At 38.0% G+C, this 22769-nt stretch overlaps 1 protein-coding gene across 2 annotated transcripts in view; it reads right to left on the minus strand.

Moving 5' to 3' along the window:
- Positions 1-11697: 11697 nt before the first annotated feature.
- Positions 11698-22769, minus strand: part of LOC136257925 (probable serine/threonine-protein kinase DDB_G0271682) — an 84241-nt gene continuing 73169 nt past the window's right edge. For both annotated transcript variants that reach the window (XM_066051251.1, XM_066051253.1), the window contains 3 exons: positions 19993-20091; positions 18310-18390; positions 11698-12955 (listed from right to left, as the gene is read on the minus strand). In XM_066051251.1, coding sequence (XP_065907323.1) covers positions 11816-12955; positions 18310-18390; positions 19993-20091 — 1320 coding nt within the window. In that variant the 3' untranslated portion in view covers positions 11698-11815. The remainder of the gene's footprint in view (positions 12956-18309; positions 18391-19992; positions 20092-22769) is intronic.

A 22769-nucleotide genomic window follows, 5' to 3' on the forward strand; every position in this document is an offset into this window, starting at 1 on the left:
AACTTCTTATAGCTGATCTCTCTACAGGGTGATTTGTTCGTAGTTGAATTCTGTACAGGTGATTTGTTTGCAGCTGAGCTCTTTACAAAATGGTTTCTTTGTAGCTGAACTTTCTCCAAGGTAACTTCTTCTAACTGATCTTTCTACAGGGTGATTTGTTTGTAGCTGAACTATCTACAAGGTAATTTCTTCTAGCTGATCTCTCTACAGGGTGATTTGTTTGTAGCTTAATTCTGTACAAGTGATTTGTTTGCAGCTGAGCTCTTTACAGAATGGTTTCTTTGTAGCTGAACTCTCTACAGGGTGATTTGTTTGTAGCTGAAATCCCTACAAGGTAACTTCTTCTAGCTGATCTTTCTACAGGGCGATTTGTTTGTAGCTGAGTTCTCTACAGGGTGTTTGTTTGCAGCTGAATTCTCTACATGGTGGTTTCTTTATAGCTGAACTCTCTACAAGGTGACTTCTTCTAGCTGATCTCTCTACAGGGTGATTTGTTTGTAGCTGAACTCTCTACAGGTGATTTGTTTGTAGCTGAACTCTCTACTAGGCGAAACTTCTAGGTGATCTCTCTACAGGATTCCTTGCTTCTAACTGAACTCTCAACAGGGTGATCTGTTCATAGCTGAACTTTCTACTGGGTGATTTGTTTGCAGCTGAACTCTCTAAATGGTGGTTTCTTTGTAGCTGAACTCTCTACAACGTAATTTCTTCTAGCTGAACTCTCTACAAGGTGACTTGTTTCTAGCTGATCTCTCTACAGGGTGACTTGTTTCTAGCTGAACTCTCTACAGGTGATTTGTTTGTAGCTGAACTCTCTACAAGGTAACTTCTTCTAGTTGATCTTTTTACACTGCATATTTGTTTGTAGCTGAGTTCTCTACAGGGTGATTTGTTTGCAGCTGAACTCTCTACATGGTAGTTTTATTGTAGCTGAACTCTTTACAATGTGACTTCTTCTAGCTGAACTCTCTACAGGGTGACTTGTTTCTAGCTGAACTCTCTATAGGTGATTTGTTTGCAGCTGAACTCTCTACATGGTGGTTTCTTTGTAGCTGAACTCTCTACAAGGTAACTTCTTCTAGCCGATCTTTCTACAAGGTGATTGAGTTTTTTGCAGCTGAACTCTTTACATGGTGGTTGCTTTGTAGCTGAACTCTCTAAAAGGTGACTTCTTCTAGCTGAACTCTCTACAGGATGATTTGTTTGCAGCTGAACTCTCTACGTGGTAGTTTCTTTGTAGCTGAACTCTCTACAATGTGACTTCTTCTAGCTGAACTCTCTACAGGGTGACTTGTTTTTAGCTGATCTCTCTACAGGGTGACTTGTTTCTAGCTGAACTCTCTACAGGTGATTTGTTTGCAGCTGAACTCTCTACATGGTGGTTTCTTTGTAGCTGAACTCTCTACAAGGTAACTTCTTCTAGCTGATCTTTCTACAGGGTGATTTGTTTGTAGCTGAATTCTCTACAGGGTAATTTAATTGTAGCTTAACTCTCTACAAGGTGACTTCTTCTAGCTGAACTCTCAACAGAGTGATTGCTTTTTTTTGCAGCTGAACTCTCTACAGGGTGATTTGTTTGTAGCTGAACTCTCTACAGGGTGATCTGTTCATAGCTGAACTCCCTATAAGGTAACTTCTTCTAGCTAATCTTTCTACAGGGCGATTTGTTTTTAGCTGAGTTCTCTACAGGGTGATTTGTTTGCAGCTGAACTCTACATGGTAGTTTCTTTGTAGCTCTACAATGTGACTTCTTCTAGCTGAACTCTCTACAAGGTGACTTGTTTCTAGCTGATCTCTCTACAGGGTGACTTGTTTCTAGCTGAACTCTCTACAGGTGATTTGTTTGCAGCTGAACTCTCTACATGGTTTATTTCTTTGTAACTGAACTCCCTGCAAGGTGACTTCTTCTAGCTGATCTCTCTACAGGCAGATCTGTTTGTAGCTTAACTCTCTACAGGTGATTTGTTTGCAGCTGAACTCTCTACATGATGGTTTCTTTGTAACTGAACTCTCTACAAGGTAATTTCTTCTAGCCGATCTCTCTACAGGCCGATTTGTTTGTAGCTGAACTCTCTACATGATGGTTTCTTTGTAGCTGAACTCTCTACAAGGTGATTTCTTCTATAGCTGAGCTTTCTACAGGGTGATTTGTTTGTAGTTGAACTCTCTACATGATAGTTTCTTTGTAGCTGAACTCTCTACAAGGTGATTTCTTCTATAGCTGATCTTTCTACAGGGTGATTTGTTTGTACCTGAACTATCTACATGATGGTTTCTTCTAGCTGAACTCTCTACAAGGTGACTTGTTTCTAGCTGATCTCTCTACAGGGTGACTTGTTTCTAGCTGAACTCTCTACAGGTGATTTGTTTGCAGCTGAACTCTCTACATGGTTTATTTCTTTGTAACTGAACTCCCTGCAAGGTGACTTCTTCTAGCTGATCTCTCTACAGGGAGATCTGTTTGTAGCTTAACTCTCTACAGGTGATTTGTTTGTAGCTGAACTCTCTACATGATGGTTTCTTTGTAGCTGAACTCTCTACAAGGTAATTTCTTCTAGCCGATCTCTCTACAGGCCGATTTGTTTGTAGCTGAACTCTCTACATGATGGTTTCTTTGTAGCTGAACTCTCTACAAGGTGATTTCTTCTATAGCTGATCTTTCTACAGGGTGATTTGTTTGTACCTGAACTATCTACATGATGGTTTCTTTGTAGCTGAACTCTCTACAAGGTAACTTCTTCTAGCTGATCTCTCTACAGGACAATTTGTTTCTACCTGAACTCTCACATGATTGTTTCTTTGAAGCTGAACTCTCTACAAGGTGATTTCTTCTAGCTGATCTTTCTACAGGGTGATTTGTTTGTAGCAGAACTCTCTACAAGGAAACTTCTTCTAGCTGATCTCTCTACAGGGAGATTTGTTTGTAGCTGAACTCTCTATACATGATTTGTTTGCGGCTGAATTCTCTACATGATGGTTTCTTTGTAGCTGAACTCTCTACAAGGTAACTTCTTCTAGCTGATCTCTTTACAGAGTGAATTGTTTGTAGCTGAACGATCTACAAGGTAACTTCTTCTAACTGATCTCTCTACAGGGTGATTTGTCTGTAGCTGAACTCTCTACAAGGAAACCTCTTTTAACTGAGCTCTGTACAGGGTGAATTGTTTGTAGCTGAACTATCTACAAGGTAACTTCTTCTAGCTGATCTCTCTACAGGGTGATTTGTTTGTAGCTGAATTCTGTATAGGTGATTTGTTTGCAGCTGAGCTCTTTACAGAATGGTTTCTTTGTAGCTGAACTCTCTACAAGGTAACTTCTTCTAGCTGATGTATCTACAGGGTCACTAGTTTGTAGCTGAATTCTCTACATGGTGGTTTCTTTGTAACTGAACTATCTATAAGGTGACATCTTCTAGCTGATCTTTCAACAGGGTGATTTGTTTGTAACTGAACTCTCTACAAGAAAACTTCTTCTAACTGATGTCTGAACAGGGTGATTTGTTTGTAGCTGATCTCTATACAGGTTACTTATTTCTAACTGATCTCTTGAATTCTGTTCAAGGTGACTGCTCTATTAGGATGACTGCTCTATTAGAGTATCTCGCACTTGCTACACCAAGTTGGATTTCGTGTTATAACTCCGTGGCTTTAAGTCTGATTCTTCTACACCATTGAAGAGCCTTTCTAAGATGATAACTCCATCTGTACAGCGATTTTCAAAGCATTAGCCCAAGTGGTTTATCTGGTAGGCGTGGCAAGCATAATAATAATAATAATAATAATAATAAAATTAGCTAATCTCGATTGCGTAATTGTTACACACTGTTGATTTTTTCGCTGTATCTTCCTGGTTTTTAGCTCGATTTCTTTCAAACCACAAAAGGTTTGAGGTTCAATAGTTAACCTATTCACCCACCGATTTTCAGCTTCTTCCCATACGCGGTTTACCCTGTAGGCGTGACAACATATTGGTGTTATTTTTCGTGCATAATCGCTCATAACTCTTTGCCTGTTTATGGTATTCCAGCCAAAGTTGGTACAGAGATGCGCCTTTATACCCCCCTTCTGTGTGCCAAATTTCAAGGCAATCGGATAACGCGTTCGCGTTTTATAGCAGTATTTGTAAGTGTGCGAAAAGAGGAAGAAAAATAAGAAGAAGAAAAAAACGAAGAAACTAAGCCAATTTTTGAAGTCGCATATCTCAGGAATGCCTGAAGCGATTTCGCTCAAATTTGGAATGTGGAGTACTGAAGTTGGAGGGAATGTACACAGCAAAATTTGTCTTGTTTCATCAAGGCAGCACAGAGCTACGGAGGTGCGAAAATTGCGTTTTCTTTCTTCCTGTCAATATACTCACGGGGTTGCGCGCCGGCTTTTTGGGCCGCACGACACACTACCGTGTGTCTTGATATGTGACCGGATTTGCGAAAAGGGGTCTTCCACACACATCCAATTTGCCAACTTTGACAATTGATAACTTCAGATTGGAAAGAGCTATTGCCTTGATATTTGGGCAGTGGTGAGCACCACTATAGCTGAATACATGGTGAAATTGTCAGGTTAATATGTTACTTGAACACTGAGTTATGGTCTCCAACGTTTACGGAATTGGATGTGTGTGGAAGACCCCTTTTCGCAAATCCGGTCACATATATTGATTACAGAAATCTCCATGGTGGTTTCTTTGTAACTGAACACTCTACAAGGTGACTTCTTCTAATTGCTCTCTCTACAGGGTGAATTGTTTGTAGCTGAACGATCTACAAGGTAACTTCTTCTAGCTGATCTCTCTACAGGGTGATGTGTTTGTAGCTGAATTTTGTATAGGTGATTTGTTTGCAGCTGAGCTCTTTACAGAATGGTTTCTTTGTAGCTGAACTCTCTAAAAGGTAACTTCTTCTAACTGATCTTTCTACAGGGCAATTTGTTTCTGGCAGAATTTTCTACAGGGTGATTTCTTTGCAGCTGAACTCTCTACATGGTGGTTTCTTTGTAGCTGAACTCTACAAGGTAATTTCTTCTAGCTGATCTCTCTACAGGGAGATTTGTTTGTAGCTGAACTATCTACAAGGTAACTTCTTATAGCTGATCTCTCTACAGGGTGATTTGTTCGTGGTTGAATTCTGTACAGGTGATTTGTTTGCAGCTGAGGTCTTTACAAAATGGTTTCTTTGTAGCTGAACTTTCTCCAAGGTAACTTCTTCTAACTGATCTTTCTACAGGGTGATTTGTTTGTAGCTGAACTATCTACAAGGTAATTTCTTCTAGCTGATCTCTCTACAGGATGATTTGTTTGTAGCTGAATTCTGTACAAGTGATTTGTTTGCAGCTGAGCTCTTTACAGAATGGTTTCTTTGTAGCTGAACTCTCTACAGGGTGATTTGTTTGTAGCTGAAATCCCTACAAGGTAACTTCTTCTAGCTGATCTCTCTACAGGGTGATTTGTTTGTAGCTGAACTCTCTACAGGTGATTTGTTTGTAGCTGAACTCTCTACAAGGCGATACTTCTAGGTGATCTCTCTACAGGATTCCTTGTTTCTAACTGAACTCTCAACAGGGTGATCTGTTAATAGCTGAACTTTCTACTGGGTGATTTGTTTGCAGCTGAACTCTCTAAATGGTGGTTTCTTTGTAGCTGAACTCTCTACAATGTGACTTCTTCTAGCTGAACTCTCTACAAGGTGACTTGTTTCTAGCTGATCTCTCTACAGGGTGACTTGTTTCTAGCTGAACTCTCTACAAGTGATTTGTTTATAGCTGAACTCTCTACATGGTGGTTTCGTTGTAGCTGAACTCTCTACAAGGTAACTTCTTCTAGCTGATCTTTTTACACTGCATATTTGTTTGTAGCTGAGTTCTCTACAGGGTGATTTGTTTGCAGCTGAACTCTCTACATGGTAGTTTCATTGTAGCTGAACTCTCTACAATGTGACTTCTTCTAGCTGAACTCTCTACAGAGTGACTTGTTTCTAGCTGAACTCTCTACAGGTGATTTGTTTGCAGCTGAACTCTCTACATGGTGGTTTCTTTGTAGCTGAACTCTCTACAAGGTAACTTCTTCTAGCTGATCTTTCTACATGGTGATTTGTTTGTAGCTGAATTCTCTACAGGGTGATTTATTTGCAGCTTAACTCTCTACAAGATGACTTCTTCTAGCTGAACGCTCTACAGAGTGATTGATTTTTTTTGCAGCTGAACTCTCTACAGGGTGGTTTCTTTGTAACTTAACTCTCTACAGAGTGATTTGTTTGTAGCTGAGTTCTCTACAGGGTGATTTGTTTGCAGCTGAACTCTACATGGTAGTTTCTTTGTAGCTCTACAATGTGACTTCTTCTAGTTGAACTCTCTACAAGGTGACTTGTTTCTAGCTGATCTCTCTACAGGGTGACTTGTTTCTAGCTGAACTCTCTACAGGTGATTTGTTTGCAGCTGAACTCTCTACATGGTTTATTTCTTTGTAACTGAACTCCCTGCAAGGTGACTTCTTCTAGCTGATCTCTCTACAGGGAGATTTGTTTGTAACTTAACTCTCTACAGGTGATTTGTTTGCAGCTGAACTCTCTACAAGGTAATTTCTTCTAGCTGATCTCTCTACAGACCGATTTGTTTGTAGCTGAACTCTCTACATGATGGTTTCTTTGTAGCTGAACTCTCTACAAGGTGATTTCTTCTATAGCTGATCTTTCTCCAGGGTGATTTGTTTGTACCTGAACTATCTACATGATGGTTTCTTTGTAGCTGAACTCTCTACAAGGTAACTTCTTCTAGCTGATCTCTCTACAGGACAATTTGTTTGTACCTGAACTCTCACATGATTGTTTCTTTGAAGCTGAACTCTCTACAAGGTGATTTCTTCTAGCTGATCTTTCTACAGGGTGATTTGTTTGTAGCAGAACTCTCTACAAGGAAACTTCTTCTAGCTGATCTCTCTACAGGGAGATTTGTTTGTAGCTGAACTCTCTATACATGATATGTTTGCGGCTGAATTCTCTACATGATGGTTTCTTTGTAGCTGAACTCTCTACAAGGTAATTTCTTCTAGCTGATCTCTCTACAGGCCGATTTGTTTGTAGCTGAACTCTCTACATGATGGTTTCTTTGTAGCTGAACTCTCTACAAGGTGATTTCTTCTATAGCTGATCTTTCTACAGGGTGATTTGTTTGTAGTTGAACTCTCTACATGATAGTTTCTTTGTAGCTGAACTCTCTACAAGGTGATTTCTTCTATAGCTGATCTTTCTACAGGGTGATTTGTTTGTACCTGAACTATCTACATGATGGTTTCTTTGTAGCTGAACTCTCTACAAGGTAACTTCTTCTAGCTGATCTCTCTACAGGACAATTTGTTTGTACCTTAACTCTCACATGATTGTTTCTTTGAAGCTGAACTCTCTACAAGGTGATTTCTTCTAGCTGATCTTTCTACAGGGTGATTTGTTTGTAGCAGAACTCTCTACAAGGAAACTTCTTCTAGCTGATCTTTCTACAGGTAGATTTGTTTGTAGCTGAACTCTCTATACATGATTTGTTTGCGGCTGAATTCTCTACATGCTGGTTTCTTTGTAGCTGAACTCTCTACAAGGTAACTTCTTCTAGCTGATCTCTTTACAGGGTGAATTGTTTGTAGCTGAATGATCTACAAGGTAACTTCTTCTTACTTATCTCTTGACAGGGTGATTTGTTTGTAGCTGAACTTTCTACAAGGAAACCTCTTTTAACTGAGCTCTGTACAGGGTGAATTGTTTGTAGCTGAACTATCTACAAGGTAACTTCTTCTAGCTGATCTCTCTACAGGATTTGTTTGTAGCTGAACTATCTACAAGGTAACTTCTTCTAGCTGATCTCTCTACAGGGTGATTTGTTTATAGCTGAATTCTGTATAGGTGATTTGTTTGCAGCTGAGCTCTTTACAGAATGGTTTCTTTGTAGCTGAACTCTCTACAAGGTAACTTCTTCTAGCTGATGTATCTACAGGGTCACTAGTTTGTAGCTGAATTCTCTACATGGTGGTTTCTTTGTAACTGAACTATCTACAAGGTGACATCTTCTAGCTGATCTTTCAACAGGGTGATTTGTTTGTAACTGAACTCTCTACAAGAAAACTTCTTCTAACTGATGTCTGAACAGGGTGAATTGTTTGTAGCTGAACTCTCTACAGGGTGTTTTGTTTGTAGCTGATCTCTATACAGGTTACTTATTTCTAACTGATCTCTTGAATTATGTTCAGGGTGACTGCTCTATTAGGATGACTGCTCTATTAGGATGACTGCTCTATTAGAGTATCTCGATCTCGCACTTGCTACACCAAGTTGGATTTCGTGTTATAACTCCGTGGCTTTAAGTCTGATTCTTCTACACCATTGAAGAGCCTTTCTAAGATGATAACTCCATCTGTACAGCGATTTTCAAAGCATTACCCCAAGTGGTTTATCTGGTAGGCGTGGCAAGCATAATAATAATAAAATAAAAAATTAGCTAATCTCGATTGCGTAATTGTTACACACTGTTGATTTTTTCGCTGTATCTTCCTGGTTTTTAGCTCGATTTCTTTCAAACCACAAAAGGTTTGAGGTTCAATAGTTAACCTATTCACCCACCGATTTTCAGCTTCTTCCCATACGCGGTTTACCCTGTAGGCGTGACAACATATTGGTGTTATTTTTCGTGCATAATCGCTCATAACTCTTTGCCTGTTTATGGTATTCCAGCCAAAGTTGGTACCGAGATGCGCCTTTATACCCCCCTTCTGTGTGCTAAATTGCAAGGCAATCGGATAACGCGTTCGTGTTTTATAGCAGTATTTGTAAGTGTGCGAAAAGAGGAAGAAAAATAAGAAGAAAAATAACACGAAGAAACTAAGCCAATTTTTGAAGTCGCATATCTCAGGAATGCCTGAAGCGATTTCGCTCAAATTTGGAATGTGGAGTACTGAAGTTGGAGGGAATGTACACAGCAAAATTTGTCTTGTTTCATCAAGGCAGCACAGAGCTACGGAGGTGCGAAAATTGCGTTTTCTTTCTTCCTGTCAATATACTCACGGGGTTGCATGCCGGCTTCTTGGGCCGCACGACACACTACCATGTGTCTTGATTTCCATAAGTTTGATAAAACAAGCATGACTACCTGGCAGACTCCCGTAAGTGCTCAAGTGTTAATCGGATGGCTGCAGGTTCAAGCCTTCCAAGGTCTAGTCATGCATCTGGAGCTTTTCTCCTTTTCCCACCTTTTCAAACACACTTTATTTATCAACTTTAAACAGACTGTAGAACCAGGTGTCTTACAGACTTTCAGCACTTGTGCTGTGAAGCTGTAATGAGTAAATAAAAAGTACAAAGAGTAATACACTACAGAAGGCCCATATGAGATATGTGACTGAATTTGACAAAACCCGGCTTCGACACACAAAGCTTCGTTAGGAGATATGGCAATTTTAAGTAATCATTGTGTAGTGACTTCCCAGTGCCTACAGCTTTGCAAAAAAAATTGGACCAATTATCCATCTATTTACTATAATATAGCTATCACTGTGTGGGTGTATAAATTTCTGATACCCAAAATTTGCCCTGTTTGGGCAGCTTTTTTCGAGCAGGTAATAATATCACAGTTGGTATATAGTTGAACTCTCAAAACCGTTTAATAACTCATGGATGCAATTACACACGATCTTGAAATTTGGCTCATTTGTAGTACTGCTTGACCCGCTAAAAATATTTCAAAATCTTTTTGCTCAAATGTTCGACATAATATTTACAATATATTTCCTGTGGGGAATCCATATAAGTACAGTGTCCATTACAGCCCTTTCCCAAACTTGTAATGGAGCCAAACCGTACATGCCTATTGTTGACACCTTTGCTGTTACCGAAATGTTAACACTGTTGAAAAAAAAAATCCACTTTTATGCATTTGTCAATTTCATGCCCCCCCCTCCAGGGTGGGGGAATACAGGGGATTTGACAAATCGTGGTGTCAAATTCCCCACTACTGGGGCAAAATCGGCTGTCAAATCCCCACTATGTCCCCACTCCTATAGTATGGGATTTGACGACACCTCAAGGATGACTAAGCGCATATTTCATGCATGCGACTAGTAATGAACCTGCCCTGTAGCTAGTCTGGCGCAGCCGACCCTATTTAGGTGCTTATTGGGGCGCTTGTATAAGTGCCTAAATAGGGTCGGCGGTGCCAGTAAAATTGCGATTTTATTGTTTAGAAATGTAACTACCGAACTTCGGTCAAGGAATTGGACAACTGTCAATTGCCCCAGGGGTGGGGACGGACAAGAACCAAAGTCAAATCCCCACCTGGGGTGTGGGGGTGTGGGGACGCCCCTGGGGTGGGAGGGTGGGCATAAAATTGACAAGTGCATTAATTTTTAGCTGTTTTTTCTCAGTGTGAACATACTATAGTAATAGGGGGTGGTGTCATGTGGAGTATAAAATGAAGCAAGGAGACGAATGGAATCCAGAGGCCAAGTTTGGACTTTCCGTGGCCCTCAAATTACTCCTAATTGACTGAGAACACTATTGGCTAGCTTTCTGTGAAGTCCCAGCACACTACACACCATCACCACAAAGCCATGGCCATTTAATGGCGCCAATCTCCCACTCGTCCGGGCTTAGACAGGGCCGGTCGGAAGAAAGCTGCTACAGAAACCAGACTTGCCAGTCCTGAAGGAAGTACAGTGTGCAGGGGCGTAGTAGGGGGGGTTCCGGGGGGTTCAGGAACCCCCCCTGTAATATTTAGACTTCTGCAAGCAGGATCCTAACACACCATTTAGTGTGGCAGGACAAAATGAGTGAGCAATATAGTATAATGGCACAGCACAACAATTGATAAAACTTACATTCATCTCTCAGGGAAGGATTTACAGAGGTAACATGAACCTTCTTCAAAACTTGTTAAAAAATCGATATACTCTAATAGAGCAGTCAGGTATATACTCTAATAGAGCAGTCACGTATACTCTAATAGAGCAGTCAGGTATACTCTAATAAAACATGCATGTAAATATCCATGTCCATATGAAGTTTTTTGAGACATTCCAACATTATAAATGCAAAACTTAGCATGACCTTATACTGCTATAGCTTTGGTGTGCAGTGTTTAAAGACATAGAGCTCCAATAATTTATCACTTGTGTTATGCAAAATGAATTCATGTTATGCATATTTGTATAATTATATTGTTTTGATTGTCATTTGTATCAGTGGATTCATGGCTCCTATACCACAGTGAGATATAACCATCACTTACAGATTACTATATGTGTCATGCTGTCTGTTTCCACTAGGTGACTTTATCTAGTACTACCTTCATCCCAGGGGTACTTAATGCATCATAATTAATGTACTTTTGCATAAAATATAGCAATTTGCTGAGTTTTGATTTATTAAAATATTGAAAGTTTCTCAGCGGCTGGGGGCTGTGCCAGCCCCCAGCTTCTAGTAACTCAATGCTGGTGCTGGAACCCCCCTTCAAAAAATCCTGGCTACGCCCCTGGTGTGGAATATGATAGTGTATTAGACCAGCAATCCATTTCTGGTAAAAACGTAAGTTTGATTTTGTGTGTGAGGAAGCCCGGGTTATATGAAATTCGGTCATGCTAATTTAATATATTATATATGCTTTCTAAATAATAATTTATTTTAAAAATTCAAAATGCGACAGCTACTCAAAATTTTTTTTTTGCAAAAAAAAAACAATTACAAAACTTAGCCTAAAAGTTATATATAAAATAGCATCAATATAATGATAATTTCAAAAAAATAAATGTTGCAGGTTACTGACTTAAATAGCCACATCGCTATAACTTCTTACATATTACTGTTCAGTTGTGCAATCACTCTATCCATATTAGGACGTCTCTTGATCATTTGATCAGTACAAGCAACAATGAGGGGTATCATATTACTGTCTGGTACTTTCCAGTTAACTCGTTGCAACATTGAAACATTAAACACACCTGATGGTAGTCTCCGGGAACACATCTCATACAGCAACACTCCAAGGCTGAAAGTGTCCATCGCTGGTGTATGGGGACCTTTGCTTGGATCAAGAGCTTCTGGGGCAGCATACACTGGATTTCCTGCATTCACTGTTTGACTTTCCCTCATAAAATTAAAAGAACCGAAGTCAGACAACTTTGGAAGCCACTGATTATCTGGTAATGGGTTGAGAAGAACATTAGCACTGCTAACATCTCGATGGAGTATGGGGGATGGGGTGGTCTTATGAAGGTAGTTTAGTCCAAATGCTATTCCAGCAGCAATAGGAATAATCTGGTCACTGGAGAGTTGACTACGCTCCAATTCTTTTCTGAGACTGGTGTGCATCATTTCTGTAACAATAAGAGGAACTCCCTCATTTGTGGCTCCTATGAACTGCAAAAGGTTAGGATGACGACATCGTGCTGCCATTGTCATCTCTCTATCAAACACATGTAAATTGTAGTCAGAGATCAACTCATTATGAAGACATTTCACAGCCACTTTACAGCTACGGAAAGTTGCTTCTTTCACCCAACCATATGCTCCTCTCCCTAGCTCTTTCTCCTTTAGGTTTATTTCATTTCTGTTTACAAGCCATGTCTGTTGTTGTTGTTGTTGCATTGTATTAGAATGCTGCTGTTGTTGTAGACGTTGAATCTCTTGTCTCTGCTGTTGTTGCAGACGTTGAATCTCTTGTCTCTGCTGTTGTTGCAGATGTTGAATCTCTTGTCTCTGCTGTTGTTGCAGACGTTGAATCTGCTGCTGTAGTAATCTTTGATTTTCTAGCTTTTCTTGTCTAAAATTCTGTAGTTCTGCTTCTTGTCCATGTATTCGTTGCTGGAGATTCTGGTTATCTTCTAATAGCTGTTGTTTTTGTGTAACAATGAGATTTTTTTCTTCCCTCAAACTTTGTAATTGTCTCTCTAATTCCTGCACATGTTGATCTTGCTGCTGCACTGAAGTTTCCTACACAAAAAAATATACAAGAAGCAAATTTTTTTCATTTTAGTTTATACATCATTTTTAGTTCTATGCTTATTTTTATACATTTATAAATTAAAGTTTTCTCTTTTATTGCATGATCTTTATCACTGGTTAGGGGGTTTCCCTCTATAATAAACAGTGCTGCCAAAATGCTTCTATTATAAAAGCCGTCAAATATCATACAATATGGAAAACACATCAATTTTATTTATGGAAGAGTGTAAAACAAGAAAACATGATCAAAGCATATAGTGACCATGCTTTAAGCGAACAGAGCATAGTGACCATAACCCTTATAGTAATCTAACTGCAATGAGCTGAATTTGAAGTTCTGCTGCAGAAAACAAGGCATGGTAACACACATGATATCAGCAGCATTTAGCAAGATTGAAATACTCAAATAAAGCAGTCTCATCTATGAGGGATCACATGTGTAAATGATAGCTAATCTTGTTCTACTATAGTCTATCACTTGAGCCCTATTCATTTTAAGATCATACATTTTAATTTCAATTTTTTTTTTACTTTATAGTAACAACATATGTAGTTATATAGCTACATTACCTTGTTTCAATACATTTTATCACCAGAATCATTCTTAAATTACTAATTTTTTTTACCTTATAGTAACAACATACGTAGTTATAGCTACATTACCTTGTTTCAATACATTTTATCACCAGAATCCTACTTCATTCTTAAATTACTAATTTTTAATGGCACTATTGGATATATTACACTTGCAATTAAAGTATTGTTATTACATGTACACTTTGCATAGCTTAAGTTAGTTGCAAACAGTAAACTTGAGTTATCAAACAATCACTCTAATATAACTGGCAACAAAATGTGTTGCTATAGAGTTGAAATAGTACCTACACACTACAATAAATTTTAAGAAAAGCACTTTCAAAAATATTAGAAGCATGCCCTAATAGAAAAAGACACACAATTAATCATAGCTAAAAATTAAACTAATTGCAAGCTACAGCTAAGCACAATTAAGCAAAGCAGAGCTAATCACTGCAGCATTAAATGAAGGGAATCATCAACTGAAGTACAAACTTTATTATTATTGTAGGCCATATATATTTAGCAAACCTCAGAAATTTCTCTAAATAAGAAATACAAGCTACATATTGTATGTTAAAGTGTATTACTACCATTTAGTGCTAAGTAACAAGTGTAAACTTTTCTACGAAACATTCATAGCCATGAACCCCCTCTGAGTTGTAAAGTGTACTATCATCGCACCTAGCAACGAAATGTTAGTTATCAGTAAAATAAATAGGGCAACTAACATAAAACACCATTTAGGCTGTGGGTTGGTATAAACAGTGGACTTGGGACCAAGGATCTGGGAGCCCAGGGATAAACTCAGGGGTGGATGCAGAGTTTGGAAGGGGGTACACTTTGCCGAAAGTTAAAGAGCAAAAAAAAGGTCACAGCTATAATGGCTGTACTTTACCAAATGTATCTATATATAAAGCTGTCTGTCTGCCTGCATTCTTTCCTCGTAACACCGCAAACTTGACAACCAAAGCATGTATCCACACAGGACTTTAACTTAAGTGCTCACCATTTGGCAACACCAAGTTTGTTGTTACATATCGCTATGTGCTTCCATTTGTTCTCTATAAAGGGCTGAAGGCAATGATGTAGAGGAAAACTTGAGTTACATTCCTGTCAAAACCACAAACAAACAGCCAAAGCGTTAGCACATAGAGCTGTTAACCCAAAGGTCCGGGGTTCTATTCCTGCCCATGATAACTTTTTCCTTTTCATGACACACTTTTTCATATGTCAGCTATTGACGACAATTACTTGGCAGTCTGTGCACATATCGACACATTTCACATGCAAAATGAAATGCTCACCATCTGGCTACATTGCAAAGTTTATTTCAAGCTTCTATATGCATCCCTTTGTCTGCTTCAGCACATTGAAGGCCATGATGTAGAGAAAACTTCAGTTGCATTCCATTGCTAACCACACAATTAACAGCTCAGCTGGTAAAATATCTCCCTGAAGTTGTTGTGGTTAAGGGTGTGGGTTTGATTCCCACCTGTGACAAAACTTTTTTCTTCGTTATATATACCTTTTTGGTGTATACTTTTCTAACTCAACCTTCTTTTCTCATAGTAAGTTTATAATCCTGGTATTGCATCACAGTATATGAACTGTCGGGAAGGTATACTGTGGCGCACTTGATGGGTATAGGGTAGGCATGGGCAGGCCAATTGGGTGAATGTTTGTCTGTGTGCTTGTCCCATGTGTCCTATTAGAGTAAGTTCCTTCTCTTTGTAACTCAAATTCTTTGTAATGTTAATTACTTTCCTAATATTCATACCCAAAAGTCAAGCGAAGAATTTTCAACATGAGTGGTACTTTAGAATTATTAGTGTTGCACCAATTGGTGTAATAATCGGCATCCCGATATTGGCTACTAGCTGATTAATCAGTTTTGAGTAAACCAAAGCCGATGTTAATTTCCACTGCACTGTGTAGTATAATGATGTGGGGGAGGCTAGACATAAGTTATTTGACATTTTAATTAAGTTATGTGTTGATGGTTTAGTGGTGACTACAAGCCATGCCCATAATAAACTGTCAGGGTTTAGGCCATGCTCAACAGTAAAACTGAGGTTTTAGTACCAGCCACTTGTCTCAGCTGTAAGCAGTAGTAAAATGTATTTAAACCCTGTTTACCATGAGTAAGGGGGTATACATCTAACTTTACATTTTAGCCTAGAACAGGTCATATCACAGGTCACAGGTCAACAGGTCATATCACAGTGTTGGATTAGAGTATTTGTATCCTGTAGTTTGTATTGTGAGGCTTATTAAGAGTTAGATAAGGGCTGAAATAAATTACCATAGCAAGATGGCATATGTAGCTATAAAGTTATGAGTCATGAAAGTTTGGAAAAGTAGAAGAATTTTATGTCCTGTTTAATATCGGGGCTCAGTCAATTTTTTAAATTTTACTTTTTAACCATTTTTCCTAGAGGAAGATGATCACAATACAGAGCAGCTATCATTGAAGTTCCAGCCTTGTGTAGAAAAATAATGGCTGAGTGTGGTCAGTAACAAGCTAGTGTACATACAAGAAAACAGCAAAACACAGGTAACAGTATACAAGAGACAACACACTTTGCACATGTCATATCTGAGCACATCATGCATAGCTTAAATTTATTCACTAGTTCACTAGTAAAGTAAGCTATCCATTCTTGGACATCATGCATACTCGGACACTCATTCTCATAAACTTCTAAGTGGAATCATGTGAAAATTGGTGTAGAAATACCCCACTAATTTCCCAAGTTTGTGCCTTAATTCTTATTTGGTTGTTGTACTAGACCGGATCAAAGTTGCTGCTCGAAGTCCGGACAAATTTCATGTATTCATGGGCACCTATCAGTGATCATACTGATGACTTACTACCAACACCATCACTTAGAGCTAAAAGCCATAGTTTATTTCCTTCTATCTCATCTGCAGCCACCATATGTGGCAAGATATATGACCAAAAATTGTTTTGAAATACATTGTAACAGCATTTTAGCTGTTACTCTGTTGCATGATAGGCATAAGCATTAATCTGTAACTGTTACACTGTTACGTTCTGGTAAAAAAATAACTTATACAATGCCTGCTATTCTGTTATGTTGTAACTGTTACACTGTTACGTACATACATATATATTGTCCGCTACTCTGTTACGTTGTAACTATTACACTGTTACTAACATATATGATGTCCGCTACTCTTTTACTGTGGCCCTATATCATGCCCTATATAAAGTGGCTGTGATAGGGTATGTCAGCACTGCTAAAAGAATGATATTTTCGAAGTGTAATTGGCTCAAGCCTAAATTCTTTAATTGGCTAGCAGTGCTTCTACATATGGTAAGGACATCAATTTCAGCTCTGTGAGACAACACATCATCACACACAACAAGCTGCAATGCATGTGCAAAATATCCCAAATCGGGTAGGTTGGTATCTTTCATGGCTCTAACCATGTTTGAGCCATTATTTCCCAGAATAACATGTACAGTACTCCATTATATTTACCTGCTCATTGACAGTTCAAAAAGCTTTGTTTTGTTTTGTTTTGTATATAGCAGTAATGATATACATTTCACATGCATTTGGATAAACATAAACAGATTGTTATGTATTTCTTCAAAGAAAAGCCTTCATAATGTGCATGCACCAGTGACTACGTAGAGGCTAAAACTAAGCTTTTTTTGTCTGCCAATCCATCCCAATGCTGTAGACTAGAAGTTACAACTATAAATGTAAGTGCCTGTAGGTTATTTTAAGTATAGTCACAGTACAAATTGATTTTGTTGCTCTTCCTACTGTCTAGCACTATAATCACAAAACCACTTACAGTGTATCACAATAAGTTGAAACTTTAGTGACCTATTCTTTGGACACAATAGACAATGCTGAAAATATGTAAAGAAATTAGAAGTCATGCAAACTTTTGCCAAGATAGACACATAATATAATATATGAACATGGTTTAAACAAATACATAATTATTAAAACATCAAGTGTCAGACACACAACACAAGGACCAAATGTATATAGTGGAACCTCTCTCATTGTTGCAGTCTACCAAATTTGTACCTCAAAAATGTCCATAACTAATACATACATGCTAAATACTGTACACTGTAATCAGTACGCGTTTACCTGAGCCCCACCAAATATAGTAACATCAAAGAGGTGAACATGTGTTCACTCCCAATAGTTTTGTACTGGAATAAGCATGTTTCCATGTTGTAAACATGTTTGTGCGCCTCAATCATTCATACTAAATGTATGGGATATTGTTAAAGCCTCATAACTCACTTGTTCTTGTCTGTAACAAAGCACTTTTTTGGTTAACAGTTCGGGTGTTTAAAGGGCTTCACAACTCTACTAAATGTTTGGGCAGCTGGCTCATGTAACGAGAGTTATTAACAAGAAATGAGGGCTCAGGTGAATGCGAACAGACTATAAGCATATTGCTCTCAGTTAGTGCTATGCACTTTAGTAGGCAGTGTCAAAGTTACTATAAAACATTTGTGGTCACACTCCTTTGAGTTGTAAAGTGTACTATGTCATCACCCAGCAATCAAATGTTAGTTATTAAATAAACAAGTCACCTAACAGGTAAACAGTACCCTTTAGACTTCCTCTTTGTGCTTTGATCTAATCCAAACTTTATTACTGTCAGTGGCAGCCAATTATTAATTTGAGCTGTCTGGACAACAGAGGTGTCCAGATGAAAAGATCAGAGGTTCAGTTGTATACAATATATGATTGTGCTGTACAAACCTTTTGTGCATATGACTCCAACAACTGTACCACCTTATGATGTCCTCTCCTTTTAGCATCATCAAGTGGTGTTCTGTTGTGCTACATTATGAAATAGAGATGGACATTTATTGCACATCAACAGATACATATACACACTATTTCTGGTTCAGAATCATGGCTACATATCAAGATATTCCTAAATAAATTACATTATGATACATTCATCTTCATATTTACACACTTAGTACAGTGACACATTCACTGTCATTCAATGATGTTCTCAAGAAGCCCAATTGAAATGATGTAGTTACACATAAGTTATAACTAGGTGATATGCATGCTCATGGTATGCCTGATGTATTACAAATATGCATAGATTGTTTTGAAAATAATATTTAGATAGAAGGTGTTTATTTTTCAGATAAATTAACTGTGGTGAAGGGAGATATATCTAGATCATGATGTGTAGGCTAATGCAACTGGATATGTCCCATGACAGCACATTTGTTTTTTCACCAAGAGAACAAAGCTACATGAATAAATTATGAAATTTCAAAATTAAAATCAGCTAGACTTCAATGGTCTACTTTTTCCAAGCAGTGGTAATCCATACATGCGGTCTGGGGCCATAATGGAGATCTGGTCAGTGGCTGTATGTGACCATACAGCTCAATGGTGTTGAATAAAGACCTGTGCTGTGCATCTCCTTTTAATTTAGCTAGTCTTGAAGTCTGAATGGCCCAGAACTTGGCATAATTAATCCTTTTGCCTTCCTTTTTAAAGTTCACATTGTATTGTGTACTTAGATGCTTCACTATTCTTATCATAATTGTAACTGATCAGATTTTTTTGTAGTTTGAACCGTACACCAGGGTAACGCATTAACACAAAAGAAGGTCACAATGTCGTAACACAATGTAGACATTGTTTCTACTCAAGTGTGTACATACAGCAGTAAAACAGATGCTTTAGGCTATTAATAAAGCTTCATGCATCCCTCAAGTCAAATATAATACTGGCAAAACATGATTATAAATACATTTTGCACTTTCATAACTGACAAGCACAAGTAGGCTAGTGCTAAAGTTTGCTTGTATGGCCACCACACACCATCCTTAATTAAAATTTTAATACTAAATTCCACTGCTTTTGTAAGGCTACTAGTGTTGTTGAACAACAATAATGTTCACCAGACCAAACAACTCCTCACATGTAGTGGATTGCACAACAGCTACATAGCTTTTGCTGTATTACATCATCCAACTAATTGCACAACACCTTGTATCGTATTTCCATTACAAACAAATACAGAAAAATAAAGAGATAAATAAATAAAATATGGAAGTTCAGTACTACAGCAGCTACTAGATTACATATCTCATGCTAAGGCTCTCAACAATAACAAACCCACAAGACTTCCAAGTTGACAAATTTACTAGAAACATGTTTATTACCTCTTCATTGGCTTCAAACATGTTATATCTCCTTTTATGATTAGCGAGATACATGCTAAACATACAACCCTAAAAATTATTTTTATATTGTTTTGTTCAATAATGACACTATTATCAGTACTGAGTGCAGGTGCTTAAGCACATTATTTAAAAATTAATTTCAACTCATTAATTAATTGGAAGAAACTGATGATGTCTTAAATGAGGTCACACAGTGATATATGTAACAAACTAACACATTAATTACTTTGTTCTTCATTTCCACACTGGCACCATGTTGTAGTAGTACGAAACACACATCATATTTATTATTGATGGCAGCCCAGTGTAGAGGAGTATTCTCATTCTGTAACAATAAACAATTATCACATCAGGGGCGGATCTAGGATTTATAAAAGGGGGGGGCTAACTCAAGGTACTAATCTCTTGGGTAGAGGTAGCGAAGCATGCTGGAACTAGGGGGGTCTGGGGGCATGCCCCTCCCGGAAATTTTTGAAAAATAGATGCTAAAACACTGCAATTTGGAGACATTTCCACATAAAATTCATAATATTTTCTGCCTGTAGATATTTTATATACTGCCTTTAGATTATAGGTATGGCTCTCTGAAGCATTTTGCAAGTTTGGGTAGGTACAGACAACCAAGTACATGATGCACCCCTCTCACAATTGCACAACACTGAATAGGTGCATGTTAGAATAATAATAATGTTGAAAGTGGAAAATTTTGAAATTTGAACAATACAAGATTGAATCTGAGAGCATTTTCAATGGAAATTGTGAACCTGAATTAAGTATTGTCATACAGATTAACTACACAAGTAGATGAATGAAGCCCTTTAAACAGACCAATTAATTTCATTGCATGTATAGGTGCAGGCAGATTTGGAAAAATTCCATAACAGAACCAACTACATGTTTCCAGTGAATGTTCTATTAGAGTAGTTAGCTGACTGCTCTATTAGAGTATCTCGATCTTGTAAACCTCCAATGCTGATTCAGGTCCTTGTTGCATAAATTTTAGCATAAATCCAGTGATAATACCTTGGAAAGACGTTTATAAGGTGGTTTTATGAGTATTTGTATTATTAGTGATCATATAATTATGCTAAGACAAAATTTCATTATAATACTCAGCATATTGATCAAGTAAGGCCTAAATATGAAGGGGGGGGGGGGGCTTCAGCCCCCAAAGCCCCCCTCCCCCTGGATCCGCCCCTGCACATGTACCACTAACTACCACACTTGATACTGTATACTGTATATAGAGTACATAATCATAACCACCTAATGTTGTACACTGATATGTAACTATACCAGATACCTTATGACATGTGGTGAAATATTTCAATTAATGCTTCATCTACAACAGTATACAAAATAGTTGTTACACTACTAGGACTGTGTATTGTACAGTTATTGAGTAGGTGAAACATATTATCAGAGAGCTATATCACTGTGAAAAAGATGGGATATAAAATGGTATTTCCAGTGGCTTATTGAATACAAATAAGCCTTAATATAAACTCTGTATTATACTCATGTTATACTTTAGTATAATGCATACTATACTATTACATATATGGTTTCAGTTTATTTACCACATTACCTGAAAAAGCTTATATCAAATATAATGCCCACAGTATACCATCACATATATGGTTTCAGTATGTTTAACACATTAACTAAAGCCTTACATGAGACTGTTAGTATAATACAGGTTATATCAAGCTTTTTTGTATTCAATAAGCCACTGGAAATACCATCTTATATCCCTCTTTTTTCACAGTGTATAACAATAATATGAACAGTTAATGCATTCATTTAGGGGTGTCAGAGTAAAAGTGAAAGTAGTAAATAAGGCTTAGTCTTGGAGGATCTGAGGGTATTCACCAAGGAAATTTTGAGAATTACTTTTGAAACACTCATTTTGGGCTATGAAAAGTACTAGCTACTATTAGCTAGCTAGCTAGCTAGGTGCTTAATAATAAAACTGGACACTGATCAAAAAAGTGGTGAAGTGCTGGCCTCATTGGTCATGCCTACTCTGATGTCCTTGCATTCATTAGAGTACTACATTTACTGTCAGTCACCAATGTGACTGGATCTGCAGCTGGGAAAACTGGTATTATCATCCATGTCAGCAGATTCAATTTTTCACCAAGAACACAAAGTTACATGAATAAACTAATTAATTTCACAATCATTTTCCCAAGCCAGTGGTGATCTGTACGTGGAGTGGCGGGCCTTAATGGATCCCTGGTCATCCTGAGGATGGTTGTATGTGGCTGTGCAGCTCCTTGATGTTGAACAAACACCTGTGCTGTGAAATTCATATAGGTCAGTTTTGAGACCTGAATCTGACCTAAATCATCTCTACACCTTCCTTTTCAATTTTTAACAGCCTCTTGCTCTCCTTCCAAGCGCTCACCTCCTTCCCCTTTTGGAGCTCGCCTGATATAGCCAATCTTGGTTTTAGTACTATCTAAAATGGCAGGAAACTTAACTGCTGGTTACTTGCACAGTGGATTCTTTGGAAGGTAGGGAATTAGTGCAAAAGTATAAAAACTTGGCACACATAGCTTCAAATATTGGCAAGCTCCAACACACTAAATACTTAGAACTGGAATTTCTGTGCTTTTCAGCAAGGGTTTTCTTAGAAGAGCATCCTGTTCATCAATATTCCAAACATCCTCAGGTTTGAACCCCTGCATTATATGCTTGATTCTTTCATGTCAACTTTATACAGTATCTTCTGATATGTCTGCCGCTTCACCAGACAGTAAAATGTTTTATGTTGTGTCATCTCTTAAAGTTTTCAAGCCATCCATTCAAAGCCTTAAACTCACTATACTTAGCAGCAATTAGTTTTGTATCATGGGGCCACTCACCACTACCTAGCTAATGTGAACCATTTACTAACGGCATCATTAAGATCACCATTGCTAGGTCCTCTGTTCTGCTTTCAATGTAATGCTGTATCATTTAACTTGTAATCCTCAGCTTTTCATCTCTTTTCTTCAG

This window comes from Dysidea avara, chromosome 6 (genome assembly GCF_963678975.1).
Source record: "Dysidea avara chromosome 6, odDysAvar1.4, whole genome shotgun sequence".
Classification (NCBI taxonomy): Eukaryota; Metazoa; Porifera; class Demospongiae; order Dictyoceratida; family Dysideidae; genus Dysidea; species Dysidea avara.